This window comes from Hemicordylus capensis, chromosome 1 (genome assembly GCF_027244095.1).
Source record: "Hemicordylus capensis ecotype Gifberg chromosome 1, rHemCap1.1.pri, whole genome shotgun sequence".
In the NCBI taxonomy this organism is placed as follows: domain Eukaryota; kingdom Metazoa; phylum Chordata; class Lepidosauria; order Squamata; family Cordylidae; genus Hemicordylus; species Hemicordylus capensis.
In genome coordinates, this window is record NC_069657.1 from 386559201 (window position 1) to 386586575 (window position 27375).

The 27375-nt window shown below is 44.1% G+C and overlaps 1 protein-coding gene across 12 annotated transcripts in view; it reads left to right on the forward strand.

The window, feature by feature from the left end:
- Positions 1-27375, forward strand: part of SDCCAG8 (SHH signaling and ciliogenesis regulator SDCCAG8) — a 231402-nt gene that overhangs the window by 142020 nt on the left and 62007 nt on the right. For 10 of the 12 annotated variants that reach the window (XR_008317478.1, XM_053301744.1, XM_053301680.1 and 7 more), the window contains 2 exons: positions 7839-7947; positions 16895-17026. The exons of 1 other annotated variant lie outside the window; for it this stretch is intronic. Coding sequence is in view for 10 of the 11 variants with exons in the window: in XM_053301744.1 (XP_053157719.1) it covers positions 7839-7947; positions 16895-17026 (241 nt within the window). In the remaining variant the exon portion in view is untranslated. The remainder of the gene's footprint in view (positions 1-7838; positions 7948-16894; positions 17027-27375) is intronic. One more of the 12 variants, XM_053301728.1, reaches the window with a different exon arrangement.

The window sequence follows — 27375 nt, forward strand, 5'->3', positions numbered from 1 at the left end:
GACCTCCTCAGGTGACCTTAACGTGCAGTGGGGATCATACAGAAGAAGGTGCTCTCTAAGGTAACCTAGGCCTAAACCATTCAGGGCTTTAAAGGTAATAACCAGCACTTTTTATTTTGCCCAGAAACATATCGGCAGCCAGTGCAACTGTTTCAAAACAGCCATAATATGGTCTCATAATATGGACCAATCTGGCTGCCGCATTTTGAACTAAGTGAAGTTTCCAAACTATGTACAAAGGCAGTCCCATGTAGAGTGCCTTGCAGTAGTCAAGCCTGGAGGTTACCAGCTGGTGCACCACTGTTTTGAGGTCGTCCTCTTCAAGGAATGGCCGCAGCTGATAGAAAGCACTCCTGGCCATGGCCTCCACCTGAGATACCAGGGTGAGGCCTGGGTCCAGTAGTACTCCCAAGCTGCGTACCTGCTCCTTCCAGGGGAGTGTAACCCCATCCAGCACAGGGAGATCTAACTCACATCTCAGATTCTGAGCCCCTACAATGAGCACCTCTGTCTTGCTTGGATTCAGCTTCAATTTGTTATCCCTCATCCAGCCCATTACTGCCTGTAGGCAGGCATTTAGGGAATGAACACCATTTCCTGATTACTCAGAAAAGTCAGAGCAGGAACGGGAGGATTCGCCTGCTAGTGAGGGCTCAGAGGCACAGCAACCGGATTTGGCAGGGAGACCAGACTCTGGAGCTAAGGATTCAGAACAGCTGCCAGACATGATTTCTGATGAAGAGGCTGGGATTTCACCTGTCTTGAGAAGATGTCTCAAGTGGAAAGCTCAGTGGGAGTCACACAGGCGCAGGAGATCACAAGAGAGGAAGCAGAAGTGCTGGCTCAGGGAAGCCTGATTGGCTGCTGGTTCTCTTGAGCCATATATATTTAGCAGTCTGTTAATTGCTCAGATGCTGTTAGCAACTTTCGCTGACCACAGACTGTGTGCTATTTTGAATTCCCAACTTTTCCGAGTTCCAGTTTGCCCTTGTTTGTGCTTTCCTGCTTTATTCCGTTAATTCCTTGTTCTGGTGTCCGTTCTTTTTTCATTCCTTGCTCTGTGTTTTCTTTTCAGTTATTACTCAGTTATTGTTAGCGGGGGTACCTAGTTCAGTTCAGGGGGACTTAATTCATTTACTATTTTCTTTGTGAGCCTTTATTTTCCTTCGTGTAGCTTCACTGCTGCTTTCTGTTCTCACAGGGGGAGTACTGAAGGGGGTTGTAAATCCTGTTGGGTTAGCCGAGCTAACAGATTTACGACAATGATGCAGATGAAAAAGAAGTAGATTTGGGTGTCATCAGCATATTGATAACACCCAGCACCAAAACTCCTGATGACCTCACCCAGCGGTTTCATGTAGATATTAAAAAGCATTGGTGACAGAATGGAGCCCTGGGGGACTCCATATAACAGCTCCTGCTTTGAAGAGCAACTGTCACCAAGCTCCACCATCTGGAATCTACCCGAGAGATAAGAGCAGAACCACTGTAAAGCAGTGCCTCCTATCCCCAACTCCCCCTAGGTGACCCAGAAGGATACCATGGTTGATGGTATCGAACACTGCCGAGAGATCCAAGAGAATCAGCAGAGTTATACTCCCTCTGTAGATTCCCTGGTAAAGGTCATGCATCAAGCCGACCAAGGCTGTCTGGACCCCATAGCCCGTTCTAAAGCCCGTTTGAAATGGGTCTAGATAATCAGTTTCCTCCAAAACCGCCTGGAGCTGGTCAGCCACCACCCTCTCGATCACCTTGCACAACCAAGGGAGATTGGAGATTGGCCTATAACTATCCATCGCTGAGTGATCCAAGGAAGGCTTCTTAAGAATAGGTCTAACTATTAGGGTTGTGCACAAAACTGGTTGGCCCAGTTCGGTTCGAATTCAAACCAGGTTTGAACCAGCGGTGGTGGTTCGGTTTTGGTTTTGCTCGGGCCACCCCCGGTTCGGTTCGAATTGGAACCTTTTTTGAACTGGTTCAAACCTCAAAAAGTAGGTAGGATGGTAGACACCCTTGAGTGCCAACTACCACCCAAACCTCAAATCAATTGGACTTTCCTATGATTTCTATGAATTTCAAAAATATTTGTCATTGTTGCCCATAACTCCCTCTGCGGAGTACTTAGGGGTAGAAGCTGGGGTGGGTGGTAGGCACCCATGGGTGCCCCTCACCCACCAATTCCCAAGGCAATTGGGTGCTCCTAGTATTAATGGTGAATTTGGGGGGGGAAATTCCCCATGGGATATAATGGAGATTTGGGGCAGCCCCGAACCCCTCCTGTGGGGGGTGGCAGCACCCAAAGGTGGGTCTGGGGCCATGGCAGAAATGACCTCAATCCATCCCAGACATCTCCAAATTGATAGGAATGATTGCTTTTTATTTATGATTTTGTAAGTCATTAAAATAATATATCATTGGAAAGCATGGAATGTGTGTCACTGGGTGAAAGGTTAAGCCATCAATCTCAATTATATACTATTTAATGCCTTAGAAAATCATAAATAAAGAGCAATCACTCCTATCAATCTGGCCAGACTTGGCGGCATGATGCCCAGAACTGTGCATGGTCCATCGAGGTGTCTTCCTCCACAGGCTCCTCCAAGTACTGGGAAACGCATTGCTCAGAACTCGAGGACCTGGCAGGTCGAGCCTCCCGCACACCAGGCAACCACTGGGCAGATTTCACGGCAGGAGGAGGTGCCTGTTGCATTGACGCCCCTGCCTGGGATGCCATGCTGCTGGACTAGGAAGGGGAATAGGAAGCTGTTGCCACCACATTGCCGCTGGATGTGGGTCGCTCGGGGGGAGGTGTATCTGCACCACCGCCACCCTCCTGGTCTCTCCTGGTCCGAATGACCTCCTCCTCCCTAACTTTCTGGACCAGAAGGTCCCTCCACCGGGCAAATCACCAGCACTCACAACATTGCCCTTGATGGTCAGGTCGCGGAGACAAGCGAGAACATACTCCTCCCTGCTACCCAACTCACCAACAAGCCACTTGGCCACTCCAGACTTCAGCCTTCCAGCCAGAGCACAACTCTCTGGTGTGGTCAGAGAAGTCTGGAGTTCACCCATCAGCTTCACCAGGCCCAGACCTGTGGGCAGCGCCTGGCTCAAGGGAGTGGTGTCGGCACACAAGCTCTTTGTGGCAAGCTGGAAGGGCTTGAGTGCCAACACCGCCTCAGACATCTGCTTTCACTCTGCATTCAAGAGGTCACAGACAGCCAAGGACTCATCCTTCACCAGGGCGCCAAGGGCTCTCTCCTGCTCCAGCAGGTGCTGGAAAAGGAGAAAGGTGGAGTTCCACTGTGTTGCTACATCCGTTGGGATGAGATGGCGGGGAAGCCCGAGGTCAGCCTGCTTCTCGCAAAGCAGGCACCTGGACTTCTCACTGTGGTGGAAAGCAGCAGGCCCAAGAGGCACAGAGAGGGGGGGTGAGTGGAGGGAATCTAGCTGGGAAGGGGGATGGCAGGAGAAAGGGGACAGCAGGCCCAAAGGGCACAAAGGGGGGGTGAGCAGGGGGGAATCTAGCTGGGAGGGGGGATGTCAGGAGGAAGGGGGCAGCAGGCCCAAGGGGCACAAAATCTACAACAACACACACCAGGAATGAACAGCAGTAAAGTACACCAGCAAACAATAATAACCCTTCAATAATAATAATAAGAAATCAATAGCAATAGCACTTACATTTATATACCGCTCTATAGCCGGAGCTCTCTAAGCGATTTACAATGATTTAGCATATTGCCCCCAACATTTCTGGGTACTCATTTTACCTACCTCGGAAGGATGGAAGGCTGAGTCAACCTTGAGCCCCTGGTCAGGATCGAACTTGTAACCTTCTGGTTACAGGGCGGCAGTTTTACCACTGCGCCACCAGGGGCTCAAGCAGAACCAACCCAGCAGCACAGCACACAGATTATTTTTTTAAAAAAGCAAAATCCAAACAAGTGAAGCCACCAGGCAGGCACAGAGAAGGAGGGGGGCAGTGTGTGTGTTTGTGGGGGGAATCTGGATGGGAGGGGGAGATGGCAGGAAGAAGGGGACGCCTAGCCCAGAAGGGGCACAGAAAAATCAATAATTAAATTTATACAGCAATACACAATTAACAGCAAACAATAATCAAGAATCAACAATAATCAATAAAAATAAACCCAGCAGAACAAAAATCAATCAAAACCAAAGGACAAACGGAGAGGGAGGAGGTTCCAGAGGGGCAGATGGCAGGAGGAGGTCAGGGGGGACCAGGCTGGGCTGCAGGGCCTAGGCCCTGGGTCAGCCAGGGACTGGCCTGGGATGGGATCCAGGGAATTGGGGTGGGAGGGAGGGAGGGAGGAACAACAATAAAAAGAGCACACTAAAAAAACAAAATCAAAGCAAAAATAAATCAGCACACACAGGAAAAGAGAGGAACAAGAAGAGAGGCAGGGTAAAATGAAATCAATGCAGATGGATGGGGTTGGGTGGGGTATGGGGAGGGGGTGGAAGGGCCAAGGCCTAGGGCCCTGGGCAAATAATAAAGAAGAGAGAGACAACAACAATAAAAGATGTTAAAAAGAAGTCAGACTAACCTGACTATGCCTCTTGCTATCCACATTTATCCTTGCATTGCTTAGGGTAATTTTTTTAAATATTATTATATCAAACAGAGAGCTTCTGCTTACATCAGTGCGATGCAGTAACTAGCTGTGTTGCAGAGAAGCACTGAATTTTACACACACAGCTCATGGGATGCTTTGTCCAGCTCATGGGTCTTGTCCACCTCATTGCATGCTTAGCAGAGGATTGTCTCTTTAGAACTGTGCCTTATTTTGCATCCTGTTCTGACCCATCTTCTTTTATTGCTAACTCAACACTGAACTAACTGCTATCTCAATTTCAAACTGCACTTTGTTTGAATTATGCAGCATTGACACCAATCCTTGCAGGGCCTATCTTTGCTAAACATGAATGCAATTATTTCCTTATAATTTCATTCTATATAAGTATATTAGGAGGATAGAGACTATTTGTGGCATCTTTCTGCGTTCTGTACAACACTTCTGTGTATAAGCAGCTGTGACTTGGCACAGATATTTAGAGCAAGTTGTCATTTACTTTTTCCTCCCTTATCTGTAAGCTCTCAATTTGCTTGCTTTGGGAAATGGTACTTGATGCATGTTAATATCTTTAATAAGAGAAATAAAAATGGAAAAATAAGGTTCATTTTACAGCAAAATTATATCTCCATTGCAATTGTTTAGTTTATGAATGAGGGACTAGAATTCTGTCTGTGCCTTCACTGAACACACAGTTGTCCTACTATTATTTGTGGAAATAGCTAACAGTGGCCCAAGTGCTGTGCAGCTGTAGGTGGACAGAAGATGGGCTGCATGGTTGCAGGGATCCTGCTACGCTGTTCCTGTGGTGAGAGTTTCTTTCGCAGCTGTGGGCTCTCAGTGGATCCACCCGTGCTTCCTTGGGCTTTCAGTAAAGCCCTGGCTGCTTGGGATTTCAAATATCCTGCCCACGCTCCAGAAGTGCTAGTTAGATCAGTAATATGTCAAAGACAGTCGAGCAATGTGTTTCCGATCTAACTAGCACTTCTGCAGCACAGTGGGCTTAGTATTTGTGCTCTTGAGGAAATGTCCCAAACTGCTGCAGCTTCTGCTGCAGCTTTACTGTGAATGCAATAATGTGCTGTGAAAGCAATGCAGGTGGATCCACCAAAAGCATGGGGGTGGGGGGGAGCAGTTGTTCCTTGTCTCCCCTCATTGCAAAAGACCTTTTGTTTTCAGGAATATGTCTGTGAGCGTTGTGCAGGCCACTGGCTGAGGCCCTCCATATGCTTGCTTGGGATCTTAGTTCCTGAGTTAGTGGAAGTTAAGCAAATAGCACTATGTAGCAGAGAGTCTTGAAGATGACAAGTAGTTAAATGAAAACTGCAGTGTTCTAGATGTGACCCTGAAAGATTTGAAAAGTTTTGGGATGCTAGGATATTTACTAGAAAATTACCCTCCGAATGCTGGGCAACCTGTGGGCCATTGGATGCAAGACTACTTTAAACAGGACAAAATTCTTACATAGGACTATTTACATGTGGATTGCATGCTGCTTCCTGTACAGGAAGGATATTGTCATGTTTGAAGTAGCCACATTTTAAATATGAAAGAAAGAAATCCAACAAGCAAAGTGTATTTTACATTATTTCTGTATATAAGCAAATGTTTGTTATTCCAGACTGTATATCTCTTGTAGAGGAGATTGATGATGATTAGTGAGAAGAGTCAAGTGGCTACGTACATTCTCTGTTCGGGTAGCTTCCATCATATAAGGCCTGATGGATGATCTCCAATTGGTAACTGACAGAGGAAGTGTGACTCAGTTGGTCCTTTCGGACCTCTCGCCTTTCGATACTATCAACCATAGTATCCTTCTGGAGCGTCTGAGGGGGTTGGGAGTGGGGGGGGGGCACTGCTTTGCAGCGGGTCCGCTCCTATCTTTCGGGAAGGTTCCAGATGGTGTCCCTTGGAGACTGTTATTCTTCAAAATCTGAACTTTCATATGGTGTCCCTCAGGGCTCCGTATTGTCTCCGACGTTGTTTAATATCTACATGAAACCGCTGGGAGAGATCATCAGGAGATTTGGTGCAGGGTGCTATCAGTATGCTGATGACACCCAAATCTATTTCTCCATGTCAGCCTCATTGAGAGAAGGCATAACCTCCCTAAATGCCTGCCTGGAGTTGGTGATGGGCTGGATGAGGGATAACAAACTGAGACCAAATCCAGATAAGACGGAGGTACTTATAGTGTGGGGTTGAAACTCAGGATATGAGTTTGATCTGCCTGGGGGTGCTTCTGGATCCGAGCCTCTCCCTGGTGTCCCAAATTGAGGCGGTGGCCAGAGGTGCCTTTTATCAGCTTCGGCTGATACGCCAGCTGCATCCGTTTCTTGAGATAAACAACCTCAGGACAGTGGTACATATACTGGTAACCTCCAGACTGGATTGCTGCAGTGCAATCTATGTGGGGCTGCCTTTGTATGTAGCCCAGAAACTACAGCTGGTTCAGAATGCGGCAGCCAGGTTGGTCTCCAGGCCATCTTGGAGAGACCATATAAGTCCTGTATTGAAAGAGCTACACTGGCTGCCGATACGTTTCTGGGCAAAATACAAGGTGCTGGTTATAACCTATAAAGCCCTAAATGGCTTGGACCCTGGGTGTTTAAGAGAACATCTTCTTCATCATGAATACCACCGCCTATTGAGATCATCAGGATAGGTCTGTCTGCAGTTTCCACCAGCTCGCCTAGTGGCTACTCGGGGATGCGACTTCTCAGTTGCTGCCCCGATTGCTTTGGAACGTGCTCCGTGCTGAAATAAGAGCTTCCCCATCTCTGACAATTTTTAAAAAATCACCCAGGCTTTTAATTAAATACAATTTTAATAGTTTTAACTTCATTTTAAAATATTGTTTTAAGGTTTTAAATTGTTGCAGTGTTTTAACTTTTTGCTGTCATTTATTTTAACCAATGTTCTAATTTCTTTGTTGTCATTTATCTGTTTTAACTAATGTTTTAACTTTTCTGTTTTTGTGGTAAACCACCCAGAGACGCAAATTTTGGGAGGTATAAAATATATTAAATAAATAAATAAATGTAGACTTTCTCATGGATAAGTAAGAACAAAATGCACAGAAAAGGAATTGTGTTTAAGAGCTTTGACAATTGTTTAAAAGGAAAAATGTATTCCATTGTTAAACTTTTTTTAAAAAAAGAATTGATCTAAAATGTCTTTTGTTTTGTTCAAACCCCTTTATGCGTTGAAAAACATTTTTGTTAAATATGTTATTTCTAGTAAATGAACTGGATTCATTGTTAAGCTCCCAGAACATGTTCATCTCAAAAATAAAAGAAGAATGTTGCATGCTGGCAAAGAAACTAGAGCATATTACAGAAAAATACAGGTATGTAAAGTTTTAAACTTAGAATTACCTTCATAATTGAAGCTACTTACAAAATGCTAGTTTTTGGATCTTTAGGAACCATGATAAAATTTCATGCGGTAGTTATATTTTCGGTTTTCATACTGTGTTTCTGATCTCTCACATTTTCCCTCCTCACCATCATACACATTAAAAATGTGAAGAAAACTAGGATATGTGCAGAGAGATCCAGAGCAGGGGCCTCTCCAGATGATTTCAGTGGGCCGGCAGAAACATATGAAGTAAGGTGGTCATTCAGGTATCCTGGAACTAAGTCATTGAGAGCTTAATTAGTCAAAGTCTGCACCTTGAATTGGACCCAGAATTAGAAGGGACTGGTGTACCTCTTGGGTGATAAAAACCACCAGATGCCTGAGTACAATTGTCAATAAACCTGTTTGCCTACATAGAACTTACCTCACCTCTTTCATTGATTCTGGAGTCATTTGACAGGGAGCTACTCCTCTGGGGGAGGAGGTCATTACAGTGCAGACGCGTAACTATAGAGGGGCAGAGGGGGCACGTGCCCTGGGCGCTACTGTTGAAGGGGGCGCAGAATTCCCCTCCACTATGCACAAAATTTAAAAAAGAATTAAAAATTTTTTAAAAAAATTCTCTGATCAGCCAGCGGGGGCGCCGGCACTGTGCTGGGAAGCCCCCCGCTGCTGCTCACCATCACCATCCGCTGTCTCTGGGAGGCGCCAGCACCCACCCCCACTCGCGCAGGCACAGCGCACTCAACTCACTCACATGAGTTGCGAGAATCTCTGACCCAGCCCGGGCGAGTAGGGACAGGCATTCACTGAACCCGATTGATGACCTGGCGGAGAGTGCGTGCGGCGCTCCCCGCCCCCCCCACGCCGATTCAATCAGCGCATGTGCCTGCGTCCACGTGGGTTGCTGAAGAGAGAAACTGCAGCAGCTGCTGGGCATTTCGGAATCTCGTGCTGTTTGCTAATCCTCGTGTGCTGCTGTTGTGTTTGCTGCTGCCTAATCCTTTGTCACTTCTTTGCTCGCTGCATTCTTAATTGATCCCTCCCCATTTCCAAAGTAAGTAAAAATAAACAAGCTCACAAGCTCTGTGTGTGTCACCCGCACGCCCTCCTGCTGCCTGCTTCGTTGAATGATCTTCCTTCCTCCTCTCTCCCGCTCCCTCAAGCCAATGTAAAGTTCTCCTTGGAAGGTCAATGTGTGGGGTGGAATGGGAAACTTTCTGTGTGTGCGCATTGGTTGCAGGCAGGGTGGTCCCACCAGGGTTTGCTTGGTCTTTGTCTAGGGACGCTGCAGCTACTGGCTGGCTGAGCATATCTGCTCGCCATTGGATTGTTAATCATTAGCTGCTCTGCTGCTCAGAGAGGCTTTTGCGGCTGTTTAAGTGTAAAAAAAAACACCCCACCTTTGAAATAAATACAATAACGAGGCAGCAGGCTCAGGTGAGGCAGCAAGCAAGCCCTTCCTGTAGAGCTCTTCTGAGCAGGCACTGCAGGCTGGCGCTTTCTTTCCGCTTTCCCCGGGGCCGAGGTGAGGAGCCCTTGCTCACTACTTTCCCTCCCGCCTGGCTCTCCTCCCCAGCTCCCCAATCTCTGGCTCAGAGGGAGACGCAGGGGAAGCAAGCCCTCCCTGCGGGGCTCTTCCGAGGTGCAGGCAGGATTGCACTGCAGCAGGGCAGGCTGGCGCTTTCTTTCAGCTTTCCCCCTATGTGAAGGAGGAGCCCTTGTTCACTTCTTTCCCTCCTGCCTGCCTGCCGTTGGGTTAGGAACAAGCGTTAGCTGCCACGCTGCGCGCTAGTAGCCTCCTCTGAGCTTTGGCCCCTTCCAAGCATGATTCCAGACATCTCAACCAGAGAGAGTGGTGGTGTGTTTTGTTGTTGTTGGGTTTTTTTGAGGGAGCGAATGGTGGCTTACTCGGAAAGAGACTAAACTAAGAAGATAGTATAGTAGTCCAGCCTTCCTCCGTTTATTCTTCCAGCCGCCACTCCCCCCTCCTCCTCCCTCCCTTCTCAGTTCTGGCTATTTTGGAGTGTTACAATCTGGCGATGCGTCCCCCCCCCCCCCCCCAGAAGTCAGCTAGCCTGAAGTCTCTGTCGGGCAGTCCGATCTACATTTTACAGCGTTCTAGCCATGAATGTGTACCACTCTCCAGACTACAAATTTGCTTGTGCTGGGTTGCTTACTTCTGTAATTCAGCAGTTTGGAAGATACACTGCTCTGAGGAGTTGCAGCCCTAGGTCAGCTGCAAGGGTGAGCAGAGAGTTTAAAAGACAGTAAATGTGAACTGAGAATTGCTAGTGCAGAAAAAGTGACATGTGCTAGTTGTGTTCTGGCTTCATCTTCTGTGTTACATAGAAAAGTGTCAATGTATAGCTATAAAGGAAGCATATCTGATTTCCTCTTCAACACACTTTTTATCATACTGACACTTCTAATAGCTTATCTGCTAGTAGCCTAGTATTCTACACTACAGAGTTCATGTTCTCTGTGCTTTCAGAGATTAACTAAATGGAGACAGTACTGAAAGTCTGATGTTGTAGTATCAGGCACCCATAATTCTCACCTCGCCTGAGGGCTAATTCTAATCAAGCAATGCTAGGGATTTTGCCTAAATTTTTACTCATAAGGAAAATTGATACTGTTGTCATAAATATTGGTGAGAATAAAGATAGGCTATGCTTTAATGCTCCCTTTAGGCTTCAGTGTTTCACCTCCTCTGTGCTGGACTTCTAACACTCAGAGAAAATGTTTTTCTTCGTATTATTATTTTATTTTATTTTATTTTTACATTTATATCCCACTCTTCCTCCAAGGAGCCCAGAGCTCCTTGTTCTACATACTTAAGTTTCTCCTCACAATAACCCTGTGAAGTAGGTTAGGCTGAGAGAGAAGTGACAAGCAAGGGAGGTGCAGTTATAATTTTCAGGTAGTTCCATAATTTGTTAATTAAAAGATTTGTTAATTAATGAGCTTGACTTGTATTTTTGAGCTGATATTATGGTAAAGCTATCTGAAAGATGAGTGTCAGGTTTTTTTTGGGGGGGGGGCACAATTTCAGTACTTGCCCTGGGTGCTATTTTCCCTAGATACGCCTCTGTTACAGTGTTACAGTAGTCAAGTCTGGATATGACCAATGAGACTTGCTTTTGCCAGGAAGAGCTGCAGCTGGTAATGCATTAGCTGAAACTGTGCTAAAAAGCAGTCCTAGCTATCATTGCATTGCTGTCTGGGCATCCAGGAGCAAAGCCGAGTCAGGGATCCTTCCTGGAATGTGCATGCCATGTGCTACTTCATCTAGAAGAGATTTGAATTACTATTCCCAAATAGGTTTTTCTGGGCGCTTTCCAGATTAAACACTACAACAAGGGTAAAATGCTTCAGCTTGGCAGGATCTTTTTGAAAATGATCCCCCAATATCAAACTCCTACAATGGGAAAATGCAGCTACTTTTTTGCAACACACATGCAACATCGTAGCACTACATCACATAGATAAAATCTGAAAGAAGGCATTGTCAATGTGAATGGCATCTTGCTGTCAGTGCAGGGACTCTGGCGCCTGTTTAGACATTTTTAAAAAAAATCATTTCACAGCAATTTGGGGTGTAAAAGTGGCTAGAAGATTTAAAATTAGGGATGTGCATTTTGGAATTTTCTTGTTTCAATTTGTATCCGAATCGAAACATCCCCGTTTTGTTTTGTACCCAAATTTTCTGAATCCTAATCAGCCCTGTTTTGTTTTGTAGCCAAATTTTCTGAATCCAAATCCGAATCGATTTGGATTTTTAAAAAGGGCCCCAGGGCAAAAAGAGTGGGTGGTGGTGGTAGAGTCCAATGGGTGGAAGCTACCACCCAGATTTCAAAGGAATTAGGCAAAGGGCTGGTTTGTTTGTTTGTTTTATTATTTTTTTTAAAGTTTACACATCCTTAAGAATTTTCCCATAGGGAATAATGGGGATTCCAGCAAATGTATCGCTTCAAATCAAGGGCAAACGGATGACCCAGAGCAGACTGTGGTGGGTGGTAGTGCCAAATGGGGGCAAGTAAACTTCCAGAATTATTTCAAAGGAATTGGGCAAAGGGCTGATCTTTTGTGATTTGTTGAAGTTTACGTGTCTTTAAGATTTCTCCCATAGGGAATAATGGAGGTTTCAGCAGCCCCATAGTTCCACTTGGGGGACACTGGGGTTGCCCAGAGCGAGGGGTTGTGTAGTGCACATAGGGTGCCAAACACCCCCATACCCACAAGCCTGTGGGGTACTGGGTTTTGTTGTTTCTGACGTGTTCATTGTAGATTCTCTGGTACCGGTAGCATATGAGATTTTCAGTGAAAAACAAAAATCCACTCTCATATGCTACCAGAAAATCTACACTCAGAACACCACAGAATCAACAGAACCCAGTACCCCATGGGTTAGCAATCCTTCCCTGGCCAATGTGGGGTCAGTAAAGAGTGGGAAGGAGCAAAAGAGCCAATGGGGAACAAGGAGGGAATTGTCAGCAGGTCAGCCCATGATTTAGGTCACTGATCAGAAGGCTAGAAGGGTGGGAAATTCAAAGAGATGTCAAACACAAAATGGAGACTGACTCAGAGATCACCACAAAATGGAGGTCCAAAACAACAAAACGTTTTGTAGCCGAAACAGGGATGTTTTGTTTTGTATACAAAACTTTTGGATCTGGAAAATGGGTGTTTTGTTTTGTCTACAAAACACCCGAAACAGGCTGTTTTGGGTACAAAACGTTTTGTATCCGAAACGTTTCGCACATCCCTATTTAAAATACTTGGAAAAAATGGGGGCATACTATTTTTCAAGCACAGTTCTCATCAGTTTTGATGTCAGAATTTAGCAAATTATTATGTATTAATACAAACTCAGTAAGTTTGCCTAAATGTGTAAAATATTGATGAAATATACATAAAATGCCTTGGGGGCTTATTTCAGGCATATTTACTTAGGCATATTTACGATGCATAAAGATGCTTTTATATTATGCAAGCAGATTTGCAAACTTGCTTTTCTGTGTTTGGATGCCACCTTAAGTAATGTATTGATATAGCTAGCCTTCAGGCATAATTGCTGTGTGGAATCTATAATAATAAAAATTAGCATGAACAAAAATTTCCCTACATATATGGGCGGATCTTGGAATTGCAGGATCTACTCCCCTCAAGCTGCACCGCTGACAGTGTGTACACATGCATATGAAAAAATACAGTCCTTTGGTATTCTCTGTATAATTTTGCTTGCTCTTTTTTGGATTGTCTCAGAGTTTGAAGCTTGTGGATTGATGCTTGACACTGTCCATTGTGTATTTGTGATTTGCGTTTTGTAATTAAGGGCAACAATGCAGTCCATTGGGCCTCATTATATATAATGGTTGGTTTAATTTGTTTCACTTCTATCTTGTTAATTGTAAATTGATCATTAAGATTTGAATTCTAATCTGTCACCAGGGTTGAGTGTATTGAAGCTGGAGAAATGATCCTGTTTTTAATCACTGATGATGAGAAACAAATTTTATAATTTTGGTGCATATTGCAGTCCATATATTTTAACACTGTATTTTATGATATTATAAATATTGTTAAATGACTTTTAGTGTAGTTTTACTGTTTGACTATAATGGATAAATTATATTACCGTTTTGGCAACAGTAGGCATCCAACTGTGTGAGTTTAATTGAAGTAAAGAACACACACTCGGTTGAACTGTTTTCTGCTTATTCAATTGATGCTGTATTGGAAAAATGAAGTCATTACACTCAAACATTGGGAGTTAAGTATTTGCCCATGCTAGAGGATCAGAATGCAAAACAGAACTCATCTGAAAAAAAGAGATTATTATTATTTTGATATAAAACCCTTTTAAACAATTGTCCTGATCTCTGTTAATAGAAGTTATACCTCACATTTGGTTATAACTCTGTAAAATGGTTGGTTCTTTGGGAAGTAGGAAACAGTTTTCACGAACAAAACGTCTAAGTTGATATTTGTACATTGTTTACCAAAAGTTGGAAGGACAAAGCTGGCTGTACGCAACCTTTGCAAATATCCTAAATTTTGAATTGATTTGAAGGATAGTACAGCTCTTTGGCTTCTTGGTGTTCTGTTTGGTCATTAAAAGCTACTCCAATAGTACTATTTACTAGAGATGTGCAAATCGATTCAAATCGGGCCGTTTCAAGTGATTCAAATTTGAAACAAAAGATCCTTAAAATAAAGGGCTTGATTTAAGTTTGAATTGAAATGATCCAGATTTGAGCTTGAATTGATTTGAGTGATTCGAGCTCCATTCTGGCAGCCCCTCCCTTTACTGATTGGTTTTCTGGCACTGGATTCCAGTTGGCTTGAGATCTCTTTGCTTCTTGATTGGCTAGTTATCATGCAAATAAAGTGTTGTCAAGGGCAGCTGTGACCCCATTGGCTGGGGTAAAGGGAGAAGGAGGGGGAAAGGAGGGAATTTCAAAATGTTATCAAAGGGCATGGGGTGGGGAGGCAAAGAGAGACCTTAATGTGCCCTTGAAGAGGATACTTCAGGAGAGGATGAAGGAAGAAATCAAGGAAGGTTTGATTTTGTGGTTGTCTTTTCTCAGCACTGAGTATTATATGCTGTCCTATTGCTATTCATTATTAACTACCTGGTTTTGCTGGATCTCAGATTGACAAAGGCAGAACTTGGTTGCCTTCCTTCCTTTAATTGTGGTTTGGTGTTTTTGTGAGATGGTGTTGTTGCAAGAAATTGAAAGTGTGGTGGCTTAGGTAGGGGTGCGTGTGTGTGTAATATTTTCTTGGTGATTGCTGTGAGATGAGCCCCATGTCTGGCCGTGAGACTAAGTTGTGCTTCACTTTCTGCTCTGGTCTCCTCTGCAATCTGCATTGCAAAGTGTATTCAGTCAAAATGTGTCTGAAGACATAGTTCTAGTTGAGCTTATGGCTATGCTTGCTGCTAAGGGTACTGCTGTGGTAGCTGTTGCAATGCTGAAGTAAGGAGTCATAATTGTGTGAGAGAACAACTTGTGCCAATGATGTTACTGCAGCACAGGCACTGTTGCTAGCACTGCATTCTGGGTCAGTTATTTAGTTATTGATTGCCATTTTTGGACTGTGTTTGAAATGTGTGTTCTGTGTTGGGATGGACAGATTCCCTTTTACTGTGTACTTTTTTCAAGGCAGGGTTGCAAAATGCATTGCAAACTTGCTGTGCAAAACTTTGTGTGCAGTGCACTCTGTGAGTGCAGCTTATGTGGGCCATAGATAACAATGGGGAAACTCAAAACATTCCATTGTTGCCCATGGGTAGGTCCTAGGGACACCAAAGTGGGTTGGGTGGTAGGGCATGATGAGTGCTATCTACCACCCAACCCACAAAAGACATGACCAAGTGGGTGATTTAAAACCAATTTTTAATCTTTCCCCACCAACCCCCATATGATCATATGGGTTGTTTTGTTTTTGTTTTGGAAGGTTGCCTGCTTGCCCTTTGGGGATCGGTGCGTGGGTTGTTTGTTAGGGGTGTGCCGAACCACTTCAAATCGAACCAGATGCTATTCTCACCAGTCCGGTTTGACTGGTTCAAACTTGAATTGGACCAGCTTCAAAAAAAGGCAGCCAGTCCGAGTTAAAGACAAAAAGGACTTGTTTGACCTGATTTGAGGGGCTATGCTTGTAAAGGGGAATTCGGTGAGGATTCTCCTTTACAAGCAAAAGGGAATCCTGCCTTTAAGAGGGGGGTGGGGGCGGGGAGGTGGAGATGTGAGGGCAGCTTGCTGGCTTTGGTGGTGGCCGCTTCATTAAACTCCACTGCTGCTCCCCTCACCAGCACTCAAAATGGCCTCCATACATGTGCGGAGGTCAGAACTGGGCCGCCACTGGCCAGCCCTGCTGGGGAGGAGCACCAGCGAGGTTTAGAAGAGCTGCTGCCTTCACCAAAGCTGGCAACATTCCCTCTTGCTGCCACCCCTGCTTCTCTTTGAACCTTTTTAGAGACAGGATTCCTTTTAGAAGCAGAGACGCTCAAACCAGTTCCACCTGAACCACCAAAACCAGTTCTGTGCACACCCCTATTTGGTGGTAGGTAGCACCCATCATGCCCTACCACCCAACCTACTTTTGTGTCCTTAAGACTTACTCATGGAGAATAATGGGGTGATTTGAGTTCCTATGGCTGAATCACTCAAATCTATATGAGTTGGTTCATCAAAACAGCTGGCAATGGCTGCTATTTCAACAAATCGATTTGAGGATTTTGCAATTCAATTCAAGCTTGAATTGAATAGCAAAATCCGATTCATGCACATCTCTACTACTTGCATTGCTGTGCCTAGACTATAAATTTCACAGAAGGAACAAAACTCAGTGACCTAAGCTATTGCTTGGTCAAGACAGCTTTCCCCCAATTTGATACATACTCTTTGTTGCTTCAGTGTTCAGTAATTAGAACAATTTTTCACAAATTACTTGCTTGTCCCATATTGTTTTGTTAATAATAATGTAAACGCTCTTTATAGTATGGCATTCCTAGCACTGTGAATTCCAGTTCAGTCCTGTGAATATTTATTCAGCAGTAAATCTATGGAATCTGAGGATATCATATGCAATTCATGCTTAGGATTGCAGTTTTGTAGCATAAATTGAATCTTTATGGTATTAGCTTCTGCTATAGTGATGAATTCCAAAAGAATGTATGATATTATATGACACTTGCATGTATTGCGAATGGCCATCTTTATTGTAACCCATGTGTCTATAATTATTCCATAGATTAATGTTATCAGCTGCTAAGATAATACTTATTTTAATAAAAGCAATTCTTTTGATTTCTCTGTGTTGCAGTATGATACTTTTCATGCAGATGTGAACTGGAATTTTGTTAAGTTGATGGCACACTGTAGGATAAAATCTGGCAACATCCATCATCTGTGTTCTTAATTCTCCAGGTCTGAAATCAGCCAGCTTAGTCAGGAAAATGAATATATCCATGACAGACTTGAAAAGATGCAGAAAAGGAATGATGAATTGGAGGAGCAGTGTATCCAACATGGAAGGATGCATGAGAAAATGAAACTAAGGTAGGAGGATCTATTAATTTATCCCTTTGTGATCTATTATAGCAGACTTGGTGGATCCTTTGACTTCCTTATTCATTTTATAAAAATAACAAAAATCTTTCAGACCACAGTTTCATTTTTAAAGTATTCTTTGTGCAGTTATTGATAAAGAGAAAAATATACATTAAACTTTCACAGTTAAAACAATTCAAACCCAGTAAATTTTGCACATGCTTTTAAGCTGTCTTTGTTGTCTGCGCTATTCCCCAGGTGAATTATCCAGACCTATTACATATAACATGCTTGTGTTCTTATTTAAACAGCTATTTTCCTCATTTTGTAAATGATGATGGTATATTTCTGTAGCATTTATTTAACCTATTATTCATAAAATTATATTATTTTAAATAGTTTAACACTTGTTTGTTTGTTTTCTATTATAAATATAACATTTGAAATATTTATTTTAACTACTGTAACACTTATTAATGGTATATAAAGATGTGCAAACAAAATTGAATGCCGATACAATAGCAATTACCTTTTTATTTTAATAATGACTTGAACAAAAGATTTTGGAAACCTTATCAATGTCATGGGAGTTCAGAGGTTGTGTTTCAGCTACTTATTATTATTAACAGCACATTGAAACAACTGACAATTTGTAGGTCCATTACTCATCTCAAAACCTCAGTGGTTTCCGGATAATTCAACCGGAACGAGTAGAGAGCTGAGCACTGGTATAATTATTTTTGGTAGCTGGCCCCAGCACAGTCTCTGTAGAGGAACTTGGGGTTGCAGGTACTTTCTCCACATCGGAAGATTGTTCTTTCACATGTATAAATGCTTGGAATGGTGCGACCTACCACCTGTTCTCTTGACCTTTTCCCAACATGGCTTATAAGACCCATTTCAGACTGTCTTTTGGGTGGGCTATGGGGTGAAGACTGCTTTGGTCAGCCTGATGGATGATCTCCAATTGAGAATTGACAGAGGGAGTCAATTCTGAGAATTGACTAAGAAAACTTAGTGGTCATGGGATAAGGGGACAAGTACATGTGTGGATTGCTAACTGGTTGAAAGACAGGAAACAGAGGGTAGGTATAAATGGAGAGTTTTCACAGTGGAGGGAAGTAAGAAGTCCGGTCCTCCAGGGATCTGTACTGAGAATGGTGCTTTTTAATTTATTCATAAATGATCTAGAAGCAGGGGTAAGCAGCGATGTGGCCAAATTTGCAGATGATACCAAACTCTTCTGGGTAGGGAAATCCAAAATGGATTGTGAGGAGCTCCAAAAGGATCTCTCCAAACTGGGGGAGTGGGCAACAAAGTGGAAAATACGGTTCAGTGTTGGCAAGTGTAAGGTGATTCAAATTGGGACGAAAAACCCCAACTTCAAGTATACGCTGATGAGATCTGAGCTGTCGGTGACTGACCAGGAGAGGGATCTTGGGGTCATGGTGGACAGCTAGTTAAAAGTGTCAACTCAATGTGTGGCAGCTGTGAAAAATGCCAATTCCATGCTAGGGATCATTAGGAAGGGGATTGAAAATAAAACTGCTAATATTATAATGCCCTTATACAAAACTATGGTGTGGCCACATCTGGAGTACTGCGTACAATTCTGGTCTGCACATCTAAAAAATGACATTGTAGAACTGTAAAAGGTGCAGAAGAGGGCAACCAAGATGATCAGGGGCCTAGAGCACCTTTCTTATGAGGCAAGGCTACAACACCTGGGGCTTTTTAGTTTAGAAAAAAGACGACTGCAGGGAGACATGTTAGAGGTCTATAAAATCATGCATGGTGTAGAGAAAGTGGATAGAGAGAAATTCTTTTCCCTCTCACACAACACTAGAACCAGGGGTCACCCCATGAAATTGATTGCTGGTAAATCTAGGACCAACAAACGCAAGTACTTTTTCACACAACGCATAATCTACTTGTGGAATTCTCTGCCACAAGTTATGGTGACAGCCAACAACCTGGATGGCTTTAAGAGGGGTTTGGATAACTTCATGGAGGAGAGGTCTATCAACGGCTACTAGTCAGAGGGCTGTGGGCCACCTCCAGCCTCAAAGGTACAATGCCTCTGAGTACTAGTTGCAGGGGAGTAAGAGCAGGAGAGAGGGCACACCCTCATCTCCTGCCTGTGGCTTCCAGTGGCATCTGGCGTGCCACTGTGCAAAACAGGATGCTGGACTAGATGGGCCTTCTTGGGATCCACCAGGGCTGTTCTTATGTTCTTATGAGTGTGACACTGTTGGTCCCTTTAGATCTCTCAGCGGCTTTCCATACTATTGACCATAGTATCCTTCTGGAGGATCTGAGAGGGTTGGGGGTGGGAGACACTGCTTTGCTGTGCTTCCACTCCTACCTCTCGAGAGGGTTCCAGATAGCATCCCTTGGAGACTGTTCTTCAAAATCTGAACTTTCATATGGTGTCCCTCAGGGCTCCGTATTGTCTCCGATGTTGTTTAACATCTACATGAAACCACTGGGAGAGATCATCAGGGGCTATGGTGCAGGGTGCTATCAGTATGCTGATGACGACCAAATCTATTTCTCCATGTCAACCTCATTGAGAGAAGACATAACCCTCCTAAATGCCTGCCTGGAGGTGGTGATGAGCTGGATGAGGGATAACAAACTGAGACCGAATTCAGATACTGAGACTTATTGTGTGGAGTTGGAACTCAGGATATGAGTTTGATCTGCCTGTCCTGGATGGGGTCACACTTCCCCAGAAGGAACAGGTGTGCAGTCTAGGGGGCTTCTGGATCTCAACCTCTCTCTGGTTCCCCAGGTTGAGGCAGCGGCCAGAGGTGCCTTCTATCAGCTTCGTCTGATACACCAGCTGTGCGCATTCCTTGAGATAAATGCCCTCAAAACAGTGGTACATATGCTGGTAACCTCTAGGCTTGACTACTGCAATATGCTCTATGTGGGGCTGCCTTTGTACGTAGTCCAGAAACTGCAGTTGGTCCAGAATGCAGCAGCCAGGTTGGTCTCTGGGTCATCTCGGAGAGACCATATTACCCCTATATTGAAAGAACTACACTGGCTGCCGATATGTTTCTGGGCAAAATACAAGGTGCTGGTTATAACCTATAAAGCACTAAACAGCTTAGGCCCTGGGTATTTAAGAGAGCATCTTCTTTACTCTGATTCTCACCACCCATTAAGATCATCTGGAGTGGTTCGTCTACAGTTGCCACCGGCTCGTCTGGTGGCTACTCAGGGACGGGCCTTCTCTATTGCTGCCCTGAGGTTTTGGAACGTGCTCCTGTTGAAAATAAGAGCTTCCCCATCTCTGACAACTTTTAAAAAGTCAATTAAGACACATTTGTTCACCGAGGCTTTTCATTAGATTTACAGTTTTAATACTTTTAACTTGTTTTAAGTTGTTTTTAATGTTTAACTTTGTTTTGATTGTGTTTGTATTGTGAACTGCCCAGAGATGTAAGTTTCTGGCAGTCTAGAAATTTGTTAAATAAATAAGACAAATAAAATTAGCTTAACCTGCAGAGAGCATCTGTGTGCTAGTACTTGATTGCTCCCCACACCCCTGCCACAACCCCCCTCACCTCAGAGATCTCTCATCTCCCTCACCCCTCTTGATCACTCTTCCATCCCTTTACTCCATCCCCCTCACCCCTCTTGGCTGAGGCTGCAGCGTTGCTGGCACCTATTAACCAAGCTGCAGCCCCCTATCCCCAGAGACCTCCTCACCTGAGCTCCACTTCTTCTCCTCCCCACAGGAGCAGCATTGGTTAACTGGACCCTTCCTCAGTGCTGCCACTGCCATGGCCACTCGTTCCCCTCAAGCTGCTGACAGGCCCGGGCCTGTCCTTTGCCTGCCTGCCTCCCTCTACCAAATGGCCGTGGTAGCTTCAAACAGCATCAGTCATTGACTGGGCCCTTCCTTGCTGCCAGTAGGCACTGCCATGGCTGCTCATTCCCCTCAGGCCCGTCCCTCACCTCTTATTTCTCTCTACCCCTCCCTTCTTTCTTTCTCTCTCTCTTTCTTCTCCATTCACTCTTCCCCTCTGTCTTTCTTCCCCTTCCTTCTTTATTTCTCTCTCTCTCTCTCTCTTCTTGAGTTAACAGATCTTGTTCATCTTGTTTCCTCATCTAATTCACACAACAGCAGCCTCCGTCTCCTGAAGGGGCTCTTTCCTCCCCCATGACTCCTCTCTTTGCAGAACCCTGCCCACTATCGATAGATAGATAGATAGATTCTTCTCCTCTACAATCAAGAACATCTTCCAACCAGTAACAGTTGCATTCCAAGTGACCTTAACCATCACAGGCTCCTCTCTGCTATTTGAATATGGAATCCCCACTGCCCTATCACCACGGTGCCTCAGGCTCCTCCTCCCTATCTGCATATGGAATCCCCACTGCCCAATCACCATGGTTCTTTTGCTCTTACAGGCACCTCCCCCCATCTGCATATAGAATCCCCAATGCCCAATCAGGTGCTTCTGCTCGAGAACTCTCATGAGAGCTCCCACACACGGGATTAGCCATGGGTTTGCCTTAGAGAATTATAGATAGATAGATGACAAGGAGATGTCTGAGATTTCTGTTAAGTATTCCACTATCCCTCTTGACAGAATATAATCTGGTTGTGTCTATCCTTCCTACAACTGTAGTAGGAGTCTGCCATGACTTTTCTCCATCATATTTTATATAGAGACTGATGCCAGGCTCTAAGTGTGGTAGCGGTTGTACTGAATATTGGCTATTGTAGAAACGCCCATAGCTGCCCTTGGTTTTGCGATCTAAAGATGCAATTTTATATAGATCAGGCCACCCTGGAGCTTGATTTTTCTCTAGAGTTGGAACAAGTGTTCTGATTTGCCTGCCCATTAACAGTTCTGCAGGGCTATATCCAGTAGCTATCAGTGGTGTTGACCTGTAGCTCAGGAGAGCTAGATGTGGATCCTCCTAGAGCAAAGTTTTCTTAGCAGCCTGTATTGCCTTCTCCGCTTCCCCATTTGCCTGAGGGTAGTGAGGACTTGTAGTAACATGGGTAACATTAAATGATGCGCAAAAGAGCTTGAATTCGCCGCCATAAACTGGGACGCATAGTCTGTCACGAGCTCTTCTGCAATGCCAAAACAGGCAAAGGTGTTTTTCAGTTGTGTAATGACACTATGGCAAATGATAGTAGACAAGGAAATTATTTCAGTGTATCTGAAAAAATAGCCTATGATGATCAGGTAGTGTCAGCCTTGGAATTCACACAGGTCTGCTGAAAGTTTCTTCCAAGGTCTAATAGGCAAGAGTGTGGTAATTAAAGGCTCTTTTTAGGGGTGTGCATTTTGGAATTTTCTTGTTTCGATTTGTATCCGAATCGAAACACCCCCGTTTTGTTTTGTGCCCAAATTTTCTGAATCCAAATCAGCCCTGTTTTGTTTTGTAGCCGAATTTTCCAAATCCGAATCGATTTGGATAGATTTAAAAAGGGTCCCAGGGCAAAAAGAGTGGGTGGTGGTGGTAGTGTCCAATGGGTGGAAGCTACCACCCAAATTTCAAAGGAATTAGACAAAGGACTGATTTTTTGTGAATTTTTAAAGTTTACACATCTTTAAGAATTTTCCCATAGGGAATAATGGGGATTCCAGCAAATGTATCGCTTCAAATCAAGGCGAAAGGGATGACCCAGAGTGGAGTGTGGTGGGTGGTAGTGCCCAATGGGGGCAAGGAAACTTCCAGAATTATCTCAAAAGAATTAGAAATATAGGAAACTGCCATATACTGAGTCAGACCATTGGTCTATCTAGCTCAGTATTGTCTTCACAGACTGGCAGCGGCTTCTCCAAGGTTGCAGGCAGGAATCTCTCTCAGCCCTATCTTGGAGAAGCCAGGGAGGAAACCTGAAACGTCCTGCTCTTCCCAGAGCAGCTCCATCCCCTGAGGGGAATATCTTGCAGTGCTCACACATCAAGTCTCCCATTCATATGCAACCAGGGCAGAACCTGCTTAACTATGGAGACAAGTCATGCTCAACCACAAGACCAGTTCTCCTCTCCATTGGGCAAAGGGCTGAGCTTTTGTGAATTGTTGAAGTTTACGTGTCTTTTAAGATTTCTCCCATAGGGAATAATGGAGGTTTCAGCAGCCCCATAATTCCACGTGGGGGGCACTGGGGTTGCCCAGAGCGAGGGGTTGTGTAGTGCACATAGGGTGCCAACCACCCCCATACCCACAAGCCTGTGGGGTACTGGGTTTTGTTGTTTCCGAGGTGTTCATTGTAGATTCTCTGGTTGCATATGAGATTTTCAGTGAAAAACAAGAATCCACTCTCATATGCTACCAGAGAATCTACACTCAGAACACCACAGAAACAGCAGAACCCAGCACCCCATGGGTTAGCAACCCTTCCCCTGGCCAATGTGGGGTCAGTAAAGAGTGGGAAGAAGCAAAAGAGCCAATGGGGAACAAGGAGGGAATTGTCAGCAGGTCAGCCCATGGTTTAGGTCACTGATCAGAAGGCTGGAAGGGTGGGAAATTCAAAGAGATGTCCAACACAAAATGGAGACTGACTCAGAGATCACCACAAAATGGAGGTCCGAAACAACAAAACGTTTTGTAGCCGAAACAGGGACGTTTTGTTTTGTATACAAAACTTTTGGATCTGGAAAATGGGTGTTTTGTTTTGTCTACAAAACACCCGAAACAGGCTGTTTTGGGTACAAAATGTTTTGTATCCGAAACGTTTCGCACATCCCCAGCTCTTTTCATTGAGTTGGTCTATTCTTTCTGCAATAATAGCAAGATGAGACTTTGGTCTTGAAGTCATTTCCAATACTGGGTCACCATACCGCCTGTTTGGAATGCTCGCAGAATTTGGTTAAATCCTGATGACCTTGGTGAATAAGGTCTAGGATTTCTTTCCTCATCATTTGCAGCATGACAATATTATTTCCTTTGTTATTAGTCCATCTGAAGTGTCGTTGACATATTCAGGCCACCCATTTCTGATATCTTGAAATTCTGGCTCATGTTGAGTAGCTGTTCTGATCTGAAGAAGCTGCTTGTCAGGTGTTTCCATGAAGGTGTGTACTGCATTACACACCTTGATGCAGCTTGTACTTCCTCTTCTAAGTCATAGGAGCCTTCCTGCCGTATGGGTCTATGTGATAAGGCGTCTGCAAGTACCAGCTTTTCCCCTCGAACATATTCAGCTATTAGATTGAACTTCATCATTCTTATCAAAAGAAGTTGACATTGTAGTGATGCTTGATCCAAATCTTTCTCCTTTATTGGGGTCACCAAGGGTTTGTGGACAGTGAGCAGTCTGAAGGATGGCAGACCACACAAGTATCTGTAGAAGGTTTCACATGCCCAACACTGGCTAGGCATTCTTTCTCTGTTTATGCATAACGTCATTCTATTTCTGTAAGGCCCTAGTGCAGAGTGTGACCGGCATCTAGGAATGTTCATGAACCTGTTTGGAGGTCTTTTTATAGGCCTCCGAACAGGTTGGAACACTGGGTGGGTTTGAAGTTTGAAGGTGGGGCGGGGTCTCGCTTTGCTGGCAGAGGAACGTGCACTTATCCCTCCCTTCGCTTTCCCTCCGTCAGTGCTCAGTTTTGGTAAAATTAGCAATTCACACTCAGTGGACTGCTTAACTACATTGGGTTCCATATCAGTGGCCCTGTGTTTGCCCAGTGTAGTCAATTATTAATCTTGTTCAGGCAAGCTCTGAAAGAAAGCTAATTGGACCTAATTCATATACTGTATATGTTGTAAAATCTGTCCTATATGACTGTACTACACCATTTCCCCGTGTATTGCTATCCAAGCCAGGACTGGAACCATTAAGGGGAGAGGAAGGAGACTGCACAAACATTACTGGATGAAAACCTAGGCTAGAACTTCATTAATGATTCTTAGAAAACACCATGTTTGGCATATTTCTTAGGCAGGGACAAGTAAAGTAATAATTTGTTTACCCTGGAAGAAAGGCGAAACTGGCAAGAGTTTAAGTCACAGTACTTTCATTTGCCACCATCCTGCAAGCGTGACTGTTCTCCATTTCTCTGTTGCAGGACTAGTTTAGGAGCCTGCACCCCTAAGACCTTAGTATCCCCTTCCAAATAGGATCATGAATCTTTTTACTGGTTTTCTTGTAAAAGCCCATGTCCCTGCCTTTGCCAAAGTGCAAGTTGTGACAAAGCCAGACACATAATCCACTTGTCTCTCTTTCTCCCCTGGGTGTGCAATAAAGAAGGTGAACCACTCCTTACACTCAGGGATGGATTATGACATGTTGAGGCCCTAAGCTATGTCAAGTTTAAACGGCCCCATGGGAAAGGAAAGGAAAGGAAAGGAAAGATTATGCCGTCGAGTCAGTGTCGACTCCTGGTGACCACAGAGCCATGTGGTTTTCTTGGTAGAATACAGGAGGGGTTTACCATTGCCTCTTCTTACGCAGATGAGATGATGCCTTTCAGCACCTTCCTATATCGCAGCTGCCTAATATAGGAGTTTCCCATATTCTGGGAAGCACACATAGCATCACAAATATATATACATTTATAAGAAATAGTACAATAGAGATAGATATAATAAAGCTTTATTTTTACTTGCCAAAATGCGATGAAAAACTTAATTATCTAACAAAAACCAGTTATCTTGCAATAAGTCTATTTGCATTAGAAATACATTTAAATATAAATCCATGTAAAACTTAAAATTTTGGTTTTGTTTTTTTATTCAGAGGCCCCTCATTATGTGAGGCTCTAAGCTGTAGCTTTCTTAGCATGTGCCTATATTTGACACTGCACATTACTGCCTTTGCCATCTTGCAGCCTTGATAAAATGTCCTTCCAAGCCACATCATCATCATTATTATTTCTTGTTTACACAGTCAGACAGGTGTTATTGACTGGTTGTTGTTATTATTATTATTATTATTTCATTTATATCCCGCCCTTCCTCCAAGGAGCCCAGAGCAGTGTACTACATAGTTGAGTTTCTCTTTCACAACAACCCTATGAAGTAGGTTAGGCTGAGAGAGCAGTGACTGGCCCAGAGTCACCCAGCTAGTTTCATGGCTGAATGGGGATTTGAACTCGGGTCTCCCCGGTCCTAGTCCAGCATTCTAACCACTACACCACGCTGGCTCTCTCACATCAGCTTACAACTAATCAAACCCCTTAGCATTCTGTCCTTGCAATTCCTGGCTAGAAAAACTAGTTTTTTCTTGAGAAGTTGCACCCTGCTGAGCTAGATGGCCTGGAGTTCCTGCCTCCTATTTATCACTGTGGGACAGAACGAAAGGAAGCAGTCTTTCCCTCCAGTATTCCCCAACATCCCTGCCTCCCCAGTTAGCACTGTTCCATAGAACTGATCTGACGGTCTAGGTGGGCTGTTGTGATGCTTGGGTGTGCATGGCACTGCTAATGGAGTGCCACCGCTCCACTCTCTCCCTGCTTGTCCAGCATAACCCTGGCAACAGTGGTGGAACATCACTTGTGCAAACAGAGATTTCTCTATCAAAGGAAACTTGGAGGAAAAGGTTTCTCTGAGTATATTCTCTGAGCATTAAACTGAAGTGGTAATGTTACCACATGTGAAGGAGATCCTTGGTTCATAAAGGGGTTGGGGTTGGGACTGGATGAGCAGCATGCTCTCTCTTCTTAGCCAAAACAATTTCAAAAGTAGCTGGGTAGCCAGGTGAAACTTCTAGGCTGAGGAAGTAGATGGTAATATAATGGCTGTGTTACTCTATATGTGGTTACCTCTGACTCAGTTTAATGTCACAGAGTTGTTGTGGCTGAAAGGCTGTGATGCACTAGAAATTTTTTTCTTGGAGGCTCTCCTTTCCTTTCTCATCTGATTCCTCTATGTATTATTATCACAATTAAAACCTTTTGCTTGTTGCCTCAGAGACAGCTAACCTTCTCTAATAAGCCATCAGAAATCACCCTGCATCTGCATAAGAAGCTGCTTCCCCAGTTTTACCCTCTCACTGAATTTCTAAATGTCTTACTTGCTATTTATGAATCTTGTCATTTATAATCCTTTGGCCCAGTTTCTAGTCCCTTTGGAAATATTCATATCAAAATCTATTAAGTTGCATGTTAGGAGTCAAGTGCTTTATAAACAGCAACATGTTCATGTTTACTGATTTGTTTATTCTAAGTTATGGACTGTATCCATTATAAATTCATTTTTCACTGGTTTCCTAGACATTGGTAGGTGTTCATTGCCATCCACTGAAGAGAGGGTATCAGACTGATGTTAGGTAGCCAGAAGACCTCTTCCTCCCTTAGCCTTGTTTGTATCTGTCTCAGTGAAGTAATGTGGGGACTTGGGTGACTTTCTTCTCTAGTACCAGAAAGGGATTTTAA